The sequence below is a fragment of the Ictidomys tridecemlineatus genome, chromosome 13 (genome assembly GCF_052094955.1).
Source record: "Ictidomys tridecemlineatus isolate mIctTri1 chromosome 13, mIctTri1.hap1, whole genome shotgun sequence".
Lineage (NCBI taxonomy): Eukaryota > Metazoa > Chordata > Mammalia > Rodentia > Sciuridae > Ictidomys > Ictidomys tridecemlineatus.
This window is the reverse complement of record NC_135489.1, coordinates 37,298,654-37,311,525: the sequence shown is the minus strand read 5'-3', so window position 1 is coordinate 37,311,525 and position 12,872 is coordinate 37,298,654. Positions and strand designations below refer to the sequence as shown.

At 40.0% G+C, this 12,872-nt stretch overlaps 1 protein-coding gene across 1 annotated transcript in view; it reads left to right on the top strand.

Annotated features, from left to right (window-relative positions):
- Positions 1–2,028: 2,028 nt before the first annotated feature.
- LOC144369823 (putative Polycomb group protein ASXL3) overlaps positions 2,029–12,872 on the top strand; it is a 52,999-nt gene continuing 42,155 nt past the window's right edge. The window contains exon 1 of the mRNA XM_078030206.1: positions 2,029–2,261. Within this exon, the coding sequence (XP_077886332.1) occupies positions 2,208–2,261 (54 nt within the window). The 5' untranslated portion in view covers positions 2,029–2,207. The remainder of the gene's footprint in view (positions 2,262–12,872) is intronic.

The window sequence follows — 12,872 nt, the reverse complement described above, 5'->3', positions numbered from 1 at the left end:
TTAATAACCAGAATTGGCCTTTCTGTGAATAACTGATTATGTATGTTTTTCTTTTACTGGCTCCAAAACTTCTTATTAAGCACTATTTCACAGAAAAATAACAAATTATATGTTACGGTCTGATTGCTTAAAATAGGTATTTCTAAGTAGAAGAAAAAACATTAGAATGAAAATACTTTGAAAATATGTCAATTACGTTAGTCATAAAGAGTATTCTTGAGAATAAAAGCAGATGTGAGCATGACTCAAATTCAATATATTTGAAATGTAAAGTAAAAATATAATACACCCGGATAGAGTTATGCAAATTGCATGGATAAAATTCTTCCCTAGGGACAACTTCAGTGTATTCTCTAAATCCTTTTTTTTAAAGAACAAAAAGTGGAGATGATCTTTATTTCCTTAAACAGATGCATAGCTTCTTCTTATTTTAATGAATAAAAACAAATATTTAAAAATAATTAGTACTCAGCTCTTTATGATTATTAATTGTCTATGCTTAATTTTTGGCAATCAAACATTTTTATTATTTCAGTCACTTGTCAAGGTTCTCAAAGGAATCGCCTTATCACAATCAACTTAATTCGTAGGCACATGTCTTACCTAGATTTAAGTGTTCACTTCTTAGACTTGGGCATTTAGCTTTAAGCACAGTAGTACGGGAGAGTACACACAATGCGGAATTAGGGTCAAAAGACTTGAGTTCAGGTCTTAAAAATGATTTAGCAGAACTTGGATACATTGTAATGCTTCGACTGTCCTCCTTTGGCACAAAAGGGAAAAATATGTTTAACTGCCTGTTTAGAGAATCAGATGAGATAATGTAGCAGAAAAAAACACAAAGTATTATTTACATATCATTATAATATTCAGGAAATAACTTTAGGTAAATAATCTCTTAGGAGTGATCTTTTTCTCTTTTGTTTTTAGGTACTTAAGACATACATACACATAATTAAAGTATGGGTCAAAGCGTCATTTGTTCCTTTGTTTAACAAAACTTTATTGACCTAAACAATTTACCAGAAATGTTAAGAAGTTGGAAAGGTTACAATCAACTTTTTATAAATCTTGACACATTTTTATTGTAGTTCACAAATAACCAATCTCTTTGCCTCCCAAGCCTGAAGATTATAAATAATTTAGAAGGATTCTCAAGTGTTAACTGTTCAGTCTTTTGCACAAGCCATGTTTTACACTACGAATGACGCCTGTATATACCATTTAAAAATAATTAGCGCTACGGGATGGCATTGCATAGATCCCGGAAATGGCTCTTTGGTCTTGCATTGTTTAAGATGATGTAGGTGGCTCAATGTTGTGCCAAGTTGCACGTTCCGTGTTCTCTTTCAGAAGAGGCTGGCTCAGTTCTACAAGGCTCTGGGAATCCACCCAGTCATGCATTAACAGGGTTAAGAAAGTCCAGTAGAGGGGAGTAGTACGGCGTGTGTGTGTGTGTGTGTGTGTGTGTGTGTGTGTGTGTGTGTGTCAGAGAGAGGAGAGAGAGAGCGCGAGCGAGCGCACAGGACACAGCGCCGAGTTGTGGAGCTGACTCCCACATAAGTTCCAAAGGCCACCGCGTCCGCGGTTTTGGGCCCTAGCGGGACAGCGGGACCGAGGTGGAACGGCCTGCCCAGAGTGGGCTGGGTTGGAAGGAGAGGGGTCTCGCGAGGGTTTCAGGGCGTGGCTGGAGTAGGGGGCGCGCGGCGAGTGTGCGCGGGTGTGCGCGCGCGGAGGGCGAGTGTGAGCGCGGCGAGTGTGAGCGAGGCGAGTGTGCGGCCGCGTCGCCATTCCCCGTGACGTCAGAGTGTATTGTTGTGAGCGGGGCCGAGCAGAGCATCCCCGGAGCTGTCACCGCGGCGGCCGCGGCGGCGGCGCAGCGCGAGCCCCGCACGAGCGAGCCCGGCCGGCACCGCCCCCGCCGCTGGCCCGGGCCCCGCCGCCGCGGCTGCCGCCGCCGCCGCCCCCGCCCCCGGCCCGCCCGCCGCGCGCCGCCGCCGCCGCCGCCGCGCGCCCCCACCCACCTACCCCACCCCCTCGCTCCATCCCTCCCACCCGCCGCCGCCGCCGCCGCCGCCGCCCGCGCACCTCCCCCCGCGGAGCGAGTGCGGGTCACCGGGTCACTGGGTCATTGTCTCGGCGCCCGAACCCCGAGCACCCCGTGGAATCCCCCACGTCATCATCAGAACCATCAATGAGATGCAAACATGAAAGACAAGAGGAAGAAGAAGGACCGCACCTGGGCCGAGGCTGCCCGCCTGGTACGTACCGCCCCCCGCCCGCCGCCCGCGCGTCTTGCCGGCCCCGCCGCTCGCCCCGCGCCGGCCCGCGGCGGCGGAGACGGCCACTTCCAGCCCGAGCCGCCGCCCGCTCGCCGGGCTCCTGCTCTTTGTTATTCTGCGGGAGTGGGCTCGCCCAGGGTCCCCTGTGTGTGTGCGTGTGCGCGCGGAGGGGAGCTGCGATTATCTCCGGGAGCCCCGCGCCCGCCGCGCCCGGGACTGCCCGGCACACTTCTCCCGGTACTTCGCGCACGGGGCTCTGCTGTGCTTCTTCCACCGGTGAATTTCCGAGCGCTCGGCTCCGCTCGACTTCCCTCTCTGCCGCTCCGGAGACCTTTGTGTGGCAATTACCACTCCCTCCTGGCCCCTCCACCCCCCGGAATTTCATCAATAACTCTGTGCACGGTCTGTGTGTATGTTCGGCGTTTGTGAGTTCAAACATTTTACACGTGCATGCACGCTGTGTGTCCGACACGGACTTGTGGGGCGTGTGCTTGTGGGCTAGGTTGTTGCGTGTCTGTGTGCCGTGTCGTGTGCATTATGTATGCACACTGATACGTGCATGTTTTGTGTGGATCCAGTTCGCTGTGTTTGTAGGTATTGTGTTCCGCTCGATGTTTGTGTGTACATTATGTGCACGTGTGTGCAATTCGTGAGTGTGTGTGTCGGTGTGTGTGTGTTTGGTGAAGTTGGGTCAGTGTCATTTGTCGTGGGAGGTTAAGAGTGTACAGCTAGGTGTGTTTTTACTGCTGGCTTTCTGGGCGGTGTTACTTGGCTGCTTTTCCTTTTCTTTAACCTTTCGGAGCTTACGTTTTAATCATCGAAAGAATGTCTCTATAGAAATGCTGGTTGGCAGAGGGGCGTCGGCGTCTTTGGTTTGATGCATGTATATATGTTGGTTTTTCTTCTTTTTTTTTTCTTTCCCCCTCCCTATCTTCTTTTAAAGGACAACTGTAAACGGGGTTTTCAAAAAGGATATTTCTGAACAGTGCATCTCACGGGAATGCGAGGCATTACATTTGAAGCTGAACCTTTCAGGGTTTTGGCTACAGAAATTAAATATTTATTCACCAACTTACTATCTTTATAAATCGGCCAAAAGATAGCTGGCTGCATGCAGCAGGGTGGGGGTGGGGGACCCAGGACATGTTATTGGGTTGACTTTGTAAAGATTGTTTTACTATAACTGGAGTCATTTTTAAAAGCTATTGAGTAACTACATTATGCTCAAGGAGAACATTTGTCAAAAGTAATTATCTGAGTTTCCTTGAAGGGCCTTGCTCCTGTGTCTCTGGATTCTAGCAGAGGGTTTTAGATAATTGGCCCTATTGCCCTGTGAAGAAGTGACAAAAGTCCTTTTTAATTGCAATCTAGTTATTGGTAGCGGGAGTGGCCAGGCTCTTTTACTTATTCATCTCTTAATTTGGTAGTGGTGTATGTTATTATTTCTCCCCTTATCTGTGACTGTTAATCACTAAATCACTCTCTCTGCGGATGAATGGGCAGGTGATAGCCATTCTCTAATGAACTGCTTCTGGAAGAGGAAACTTAGTTGTGGGGAATATGTGAGAAGTAAGCAGTAAGTGTTAAGTGGATGCCAGATTGATGTTATCACTGAGTTTTGCCAGAGCACAGTACATTACTTATTGTTTGCTCGGCCATTAATTCAGAATTGTGTGGGGGTGTACAAGGCTTCTGAAAATGCATTATTCAGGTTCCTTGGAGTGGCAATCAAGTACTATTACAGAGCTTCAGTGTATATATTTTAAACAAGTGAACAATGAGTTGATTTATAAATATTTAAAAATAATGATTCATGAATTAGCCATATCTGCCTGCAGAGAATTATTTAATAGATAACATTATTCTAATGGAATTTAAAGCTTAGCCATTTGTATTCAATCAGTGTGTGTTACTATTCTCAAAAAAATGAGCTTTATTTGATTGAATCATGATATATATGTATTGATAGATCCTGCAATAGATTTCTAAGTCAGTTTTTTGTTGAAAGTTAAATTTTCTTCTTGCAAAGTTCATTAATAGGAAAAGACACACTAGGAGTCATCAACACAAAAGAATTAATGATAGACCAGATGTCTCTATTTTAACCAGACATATTGAACTAGTAGTTATGGTAATTTTTCAATTTGGTTCAAGTTATTTTTCCCCTGGTAGTTGTACAAATGTGTATGTGTTCAAAATGTGACAGTTGAAATAAAATACTGAATGAAATCGCAAGTGATTGTGCTGGAAATATCATTTTCAGAGATTTGTGATTTTTAAAGTGAATTATGATAATTCTTAACTTATGAGAAAAGGAGAAATTGGTCCATTTGGGTAATGGTAACATTTCTTATGCTCTCTTTATGATTACATGACTGCATATGGACTTGAACTCTGTTTCAAACTTGTAAGATAGGATATTTTTGCTTTTTAAATTGTTAGTATTAATGTATACTCAATGAAAAAGGGATTTTTTAGTCTTTCTGTGATATAGATATTTTAATATACTGCTGATTTTGCTAATGTTCAGGACTTTTAGCCTTTTCTTCACAAAATATTAAACCAGGTATCAGATTTTAATAGTAAAAATGATTAAGAATGGAGGGTAAATGTGCAACTCAATATGTGGCTCTGCTAATATGTGAACTAAAGAAGGAGTACTCAAATTAACAGTAAAACAACAGTCTTCCAATTCATACTCTGTGTGTGTATAAACTCTTACTGGAGAGTGTGTGTGTGTTGTGTGTGTGTGTGAGAGAGATTTTCTTAAAAAGGAGGATGGATACAAGGGGAGAGGAAATGCAAGATAGATATTTTGAACTGTGACCAAGAGCTTATGGTTAAATGTAGCTTTGTCTTCATTTTAAGAAAAACATAACTAGAAGAAGAGTAATTCTTCCTAGAGTAAGTAAGAATTTTGTTCCATTCGACAACAAATTTTTGTTTTCTTTCTTTGTAAGAAAAGTATATAGTGTGCAAATCTGTAAACTCCTGAGTGACAACTCCTGGGATTTTTGTTTTAGCTGTAGGTACAGCTACCAAGCCCTACCCTGTCCTTCAGAGAGTATGCAATACTTGTATGTGGTGGGCTTTCTCAGCTTTTGAAAGAAGGAGTGGTGGAATAATTTGCCTGTATTTTCAGGAATGCAGTGATTATTAATAGGCTGCCATCTTAAAACAGTAATGCCACATTTCCCCCCTTTTTTTCCTTTCTGCCCTGCATCAGTTGCAGAATTTCAGCCTTTAGCCTCCTCCCCTCCCCCACGGCCTTCTGCAGTTGTAGTCGTTACTTTGCGCATTGCCATTTAATATGGAGGCTGCTCCCAAACCAGATGCATTTTCATCTGTTTTATCTGCTCTTCTAAGGTTGTAGAGTCTCAGAGGACCCCACAATCAAATGGAAGTATCTTCTGTCTTAATATTTGTAGACCACAATAAGAATAAAAATCAAAACCATAACTCATGTCGAGCTGGGGCTTTGACTTTAATCCTTTTGACTTTTATCTCAAGTCTTCACTCTGTTACTATAAATACAGTTTAAACCATTGTGAAAGGATCTTCATGCTTCTTTGTAAAAAATGGGGATTTGACAGGACTTTGTTTTACTGCACTAAGGGGTTTCTTTGTTACTGGCTTAACACAGAACATACTGTTATTTATATATTTATTCTAGGTTAATTCTTTTTTTGACATGCAAAAATGTTGTTGCTTTGAGCAGTGCTTTTTGATAGTTTCATCACTTTGTTCTATAGGGAATGCAGCTTTTAAGATAATGATTCAATGTATTAATTTGCTCCCTGATTTCATTCGGTTTTTTTTTTTAATTTTTTTTTATTTTTTACAATCTTTGTTTAGTCTCAGTGGCACCTGAAAACCTGGAAATAAATCTTAGCAATTTCAATAGCTTTGTGCTTTGTAACATGGCTGATTTATTTACTCATAGCTTAGATATATTCATACAGATAATAAATATCAGTTTGTTGGTAGGGTTTTTTTTGGGGGGGTAGTTCAAGGTGACCTTTGGGGGGAATTTTTTTTTAATATAGCAAATTTATCTCATTGTTGGAAGAAAACAGACATATATCCCTGTATGCCAAAGCAGGATTACTGAAGGTTTTAAGTAAATTGAAGTTTGCTAAGCCATGTTCTATTAAAAATTAAGTAGGTGGGTTTATTAATTAAAGGAAATCTGTGTGCATCTTTTGCGCAGTAAATATTCTTTTGAATAATGCATTACATCCCAAATGAACTGTTAGTGTTTCTATAAAATAAAGTCGAATGCTGTTGGTAGCTGTTAAAATACAAAATACTTCATAATTGTTAATTGACTGCTTGCTTTGCCTTTTGTCTTTGTATTTTATAAATAAATATAATTTCTCAGGATGATAAGCAAGGAGATTGAGAAGGATATTGGAACTGTTTTTGGAATCTTTTCATTGTGTTTAAATTCTAGGTTATGATCATTCCTCTTTAACAGTAAAGACAATTTTGACTTGTGATTTGGGGTCACCCCAAAAGGTGCACCTGAGCATAATTGTGGAAATTCTTATTGAATCCTGAGCCTGACAAATCTATTTCTGCAAATGGAGTTTATTTTCAATCACTCACATTTCACTCAGTTTGATTCAGCTGTTTTCTGTGATCCACACATAGCATCATTTCTTTATGTCTCTATCTCATCATCTCCTCTTTCAACTGTGGAACTTAAATTTCCATTTTGCAATTTGAAAGATAGGGAAGAGTTTAGTGAACTGTATGCCTATTTAGAAAGAAAATGAGTTTTAAGTTTGAAAAAAAATGTATTTGAAATTATGAGTAATGTTAAGTTAGGCCTACTGTTTAGCTAGCAAATTTTTACCCCAGCTGACATGACAGTGAATTTTAAGAATTTAGTGTTTTTAAAGTCTTTCTCTCCTTTGACAAATGCTTTCCTAGCACATGATTCTTTGGCTGTCAGACATGAACTACATTTTGGTAGACCCATAGAGTCATACCTGTAAAGGAATTTCATTACAGAAAAGTTAACCAGTAAAGGAATTAAACTCAATATTTAATAATGAAATAATTGTAAAACTTTACTGAAATGCTTGGAAATGTGAAATATGGTTCAAATGCTGGGGAGGATGCAAAGATATATCCTAGAGGAGTATAAAGTTCAGAAGGAGAGGGAGCAAGAAGTGGAGGATGACTGAGCAGACACCATCTGTAGGTGACACATGAATGATCAAGCAGGTGCAGGTTTACAGAGTTGCAGAAGGGAGAAGCTGTGTGGTATGTGGCAATTGTGGAATGCTTGGTGGATTAGGTGAAGCTGGGTTTGGTCTTGAAATAGGAGTAAGTTTAAACAGTAGATGTGAGGGGAACATTCTAAGAGAGAACCGCATGGGCAAAGGTGTACTGTTGGGTGAAAGGGTGGATTCTGGTGCCAGCAAGCAGATGAGTCTAGAAAAATGGGAAGACTGAAGGAGTAGGCTCTTCGATATAATTGAAAGTTAAATTGTGATCAGATTGGAAAGAGTTTTGAAAATCATTTTAAGGCAGTGAGTTGTAAGCATGGGACTCATGGGGGAGGTAATAATAGTAGGAGAATTTAAAAACACTCCGCTTGTCAACACTCATGAAGAAGCACAAAACAGACTATCCCTTATATGTATTTTGTACAGTGTGAGAGGGGGTATATTATTGAGTGCTCCCATCAATTGGCACTAAACAGTCTGAAAACAGTTAAACAATACGACTCTATTCTGTCCTATGTTCTTTACTAAGTGAGGCAAAATAGAAATCTGTAAATAATATACATCACATTTGTAGAAGACTTTATACAGAGTGCTCTAGTTGTTCCTTAAAATACCCTCTTGAGATCAGTAGATAGGTGGGATCATCTCAGTGACTGTCTATGAGTGTCCAATATCCTCACTGTGTCCATAAGGAATAGGGCTGAGCAGGACTTTTTTCCCCAGCTGTGCTGCCTCCAGTTTTTAAAAACAGTATGGGCATTTTGACTGTTGGGATTTTAACTGATTTTGTTGCTTGTAGGTATAGGGAGGATCCAAGTCTACATTAGATTTATTCCTTGGCTTTATTCCCCACCCACCCCCTTTCTCTCTCCTTTCTTCTCTCTCTGCCATAAAATTGTGCATAAGTTGTTACTATTGTTATTGTACATCCTCAACTTTCCCCCTAAGGCTTGGAAGTAGCAGCTCCTGGCTCCTTCCTGATGGGGCTGGGAGGAGGGGTGTCCTTGTGGAACCACTTTCAGCTCTTTGCCAGCACTGAGTGCCTTGATTGTTCTGCTTTTGTCCCTGCACAGTTGGTAGCTGCCGAAATCTAGCCCGGACTGAAACTTTCCTTGAAGAGCCCTTGGGGAACAAATAGAAACATTATATGATTAGCCACATTGTTTTCATTATTAAACAAATCTACATAAAAGGGTGGCAATTAACAGCTTTATGGGCCTGAACTTAAGACACCTTCCTCTCCTCTTCCCTCAGTATTTCCACTTGAAGTGGTTACAATTAACTGTTGCTGGTTTTAATGTCAGCAACTGACAACTGCTAAATTGGGAATGGGCACTTCTCCTAGTTGATTGACATATAGCCCTCTGACACATTCTTATGTCGGTTTAAGGCAAATTCATGCCCTGGGGTTAGAGCCAAAGGGCTTGTCAGAACATTGACTTTAATAGCTGAAATATATAACTTAAATGACATCCAAGACCTTCGCTTTGGAGGAACTTTTAGAACCCGAGAAATTCTCCAAGGCGGCGCAATTTATAATTCATGGACAAGCTTAAAACTTGTAAGATTTTTCTAAAGATGTGCATGTATAAATTTAATTTATGGTATAATTATTTGTCACTGGTTTACTTTGCATAACTCTAGCATGGATTAGTTCAAGAAAAAAGTAGATTATGATTTTAAAAATAATTCTAGAGTTGATATTTTTTGGCAAGTGTTTCTTTATGTAACTATTATGCAACAGTTGGTTTTTGAATAAATTAGAAAATCAATAACAAATCAGTTATCTATGACCTAAAGAAGGTTGGACCCTGTTCACTTTAGTCACAAGATAGATGGTCTTTCTTTTTGTGCTGAAAAGTGAACCTGAGGCCTGAGCTGCACCCCAGACTTTTTAATTTTATTTTGTCTTAATTTTAGTTTGAGACAGGATCTCACTAAGTTACCCACAGTGCCCTTAAACTTGTGATCTTCCTGCCTCAGCCTTCCAGGTTGCTGGAATTACAGGAATGTACCACCATGCCCAGCTGACAGATGGTATTTCTAAAATTTTATTAACTAAAATATATTAAACCTATTTTAGTAAAATTTCAATGAATTAGAATTTGAGATTGTATACTTGTGTTTGTTTTCATGTTCAGTCATTGGGAGTCATGATATAGTGAATCTGTGGTTTATTCTAAGGTCTTTTTTTTTTTTTTTAAATATTGAAAATAAGTGGGCCGGGCACCATGGCATATGCTTGTAATCCCAGCGGTTTGAGAGGCTGAGACAGGAGGACTGCGAGTTCAAAGCCAGCATCAGTAAAAGCGAGGCACTAAGCAACTCAGTGAGGACCCTGTCTCTTAAAAAAAAAAAAAAAAAAAAAAAAAGATGGCTGGGAATGCAGCTCAGTGGTCAAGTGCCCCTGAGTTCAATCTCCAGTTACCCTTCCCACCCCCCCCCAAAAAATAAAAATGGTTACATATGTAATTTGTATATCAAATATTTTTGGCATGGCCACTGAAATAAGGTATTCTCTGGACCATTAGGACTGTTTATGACCCTCCATACCCCCTCACCAACCCCACAACAGATAAATTCTCATTTAAAAAAAAAAATCCTAAGAAAATTTCTGTTCTTTAAAAAGTGTTCACTTTAAAATCTACTAGGCAGGATTTATCTTAATGTCTTTCCTAAAGACTGTCTATTTAATTTCATCTTTTTAAAGTCAAGTTTAGATATTTGATTATATACTTGTTATTATCTTTGATGCTTTCCTTGTTTTCTTCCCTTCTGTCATCTTATTCTTTCCTGCCCACTTGAGTTTCCTGTTCTCTCCTTTGCCCCTTAAGTGCAAACACGTTTCAGGGTTCTGCCTGTTCCCCACTTTTTTTTTTTCTCACTGCCCTCCTCCCCCAGGGCAGTCTCACCTATACTCTTGGTGAATCTCCCATGACAAGGAGTACAGCCAGATGTCCCTGAATTTCAGACTTATATTAACGGTTCCAATGGTTTATCTCTAGGTACTTGTAGATGTTTCAAATGAAATTTATCAAGTTCATGTAAACGTTTATTGAACACTTCCCATAAATGTGTCATGCGCGTTGGGTGCCCAAAGAGAATGAGACAGCATTCTTCTCTGAAGGGACTTATCTCTGTGTACCTAAATACTTGAGTCCCTGGGGAGTGGTGAATTCTGTCTTCTGAATGTGGCTCCCATTTAGAGCCTCTTCTTTTCATTCACTTCATTTTACTGAGTTCTGACTTTCCAAATCCTTTTTGTCTCTAATCTCTTTTCTAGTTCTTATTGAAATAGTACGGATATGTCTAGGACAGAACTGATCTCACTGAGTCATTCTTCTGCCAAAACACTTTTATAGACCAGCAGGCCATGAGAATCCTTTTTCAGTATTGGCAACACTTTAAAAAAAAAAAAATTGATAAGTATTTTCCCTAATAATCTGTGAAATTGAGGGTGTTATGTCCATTTGTTATAACAACCCTCTCATTTTGTGGTACTTTCTGCAGGCTTAAATTTATTTTGTGTTCTTTTAAAACACAAGAGACTGGTTATTTTAACATGAATTAATTGATTAAGCTTATCAGCATATTTTATCAGCTTTGGTGCTCAACTGGAGTCCTTGTGTTGTACTTTCCCTTCTTTCTAAATTGTCTCCTTTAACATCTTTTTTTAAAAAATTTCTTACATACATGACAATAGTGGAATGCATTACAGTCATAACCTTTAACATCTTTAATTATGTGAAGGCCTCTGGGTCTAAACACTTATTGTTTGCACATCTAAAATGTGCTTTCACTTTTTAAACTGTTTTGAAACATAGACTCACATGATGTTATAGGAATTAGAAAAGTACCAGTAGCACATCTTTTATTTTAAAAATGGAGAAACTTAGCAGGAAAAAAACTAAGAGACCCCATATTGCCCTTAATTCATAATGATAATTTAGCTAGTTACAAAAGCCTCAGTTAACTATCCATAGTATTTTAGAAATGTTTCTTCATTGTGTTCATTCATCCTTGAATGTGAGACTTGGTCTAATGTTATTCTTTTTTTTTGTATTTTATTTAGAGGCAGCGTCTCACTGAGTCACTTAGTACCTTGCTGAATTGCTGAGGCTGGCTTTGAACTTGTGATTCTCCTGTCTCAGCCTCCTGAGCCGCTGGGATTACAGGCGTGGGCACCCTGCCTCAATTGTTATTCTTGAGGAGGAAATAAGCTTTTTGTATCTTATATTTGTTACACATTCTCTGAAGTTTTTTGCAGGTTCCCCTCTACCCCCACACCAAGGCTGAGAACCGAGCTCAGGGCCTTGCATGTGCTAGGCAAGTGCTCTGCCACTGAGCTAAATCCCCAATCCCAGTTTTTTAAATACTCTGTCTTAATGTTGATGGATGGGTTTGTCTTTATTTTACTTGGTACTTAGAGTATATTTTATTGTCACCCTTTCTTTCTTTCTTTCTTTCTTTCTTTCTTTCTTTCTTTCTTTCTTTCTTTCTTTCTTTCTTTCTTTCTTTCTTTCTTTTTCCTTCCTTCCTTCCTTCCTTCCTTCCTTCCTTCCTTCCTTCCTTCCTTCCTTCCTTCCTACCTACCTACCAGGGATTGCACTCAGGGACATTGCACCACTGAGCCAGATCCCCTGCCCTATTTTGTATTTTATTTAGAGACTGAGTTGCTGAGTACTTTGTTTTGGCTGAGACTGGCTTTGAACTTACAATCAATCTTCCTGCCTCAGACTCCCAAGCTGCTGGGGGATTACCAGCCTATGACCCCCCCCCCATCCCAATTGTCACCATTTGGATACTTTAAAATGTGAATCATATTGTATATAACTTGCTTATTGCGTTGTATCCCTTCCAGACTGAATTATTTGAACTCTTAAAAAGAGTCCTCTTAACATCTAGTAAATATAGCATCTCTAGCTTATGGGTTAGAAATTGTATGAGAGCCATGGGGAAAGGACTCCTTCCTCATTCAGTATTACTGAACAGAAGACAATGATGGCTGTGTTGACTTTGTCGGGATTATGGGCTTCAACCAACACCGAATAACTGATAATTTGGGGAAGAAATAGAAGGCTTTTTGTTTGTTTGTGCTGTGAAGTAGTTTATATAAACCATCAGGAGGAATCTCGAGAATCAAGCTTGAATTATTGTCAGGAGTCAGTTGGGGCTAGGCAGGAAAAACACACAGTTCAGGTCATGCCACAAGATTAGGCCATTTGGGATGCTGCTACAGGCACCACTCAGACCAGTGATGGTCACTGCTGTGACTTAGTGGGTCACTGCAGTGCTGCCAGTGTATCATGCATGTGTCATAGTCTGCTGTGTTTGCATCCCATGTTCAAGATTC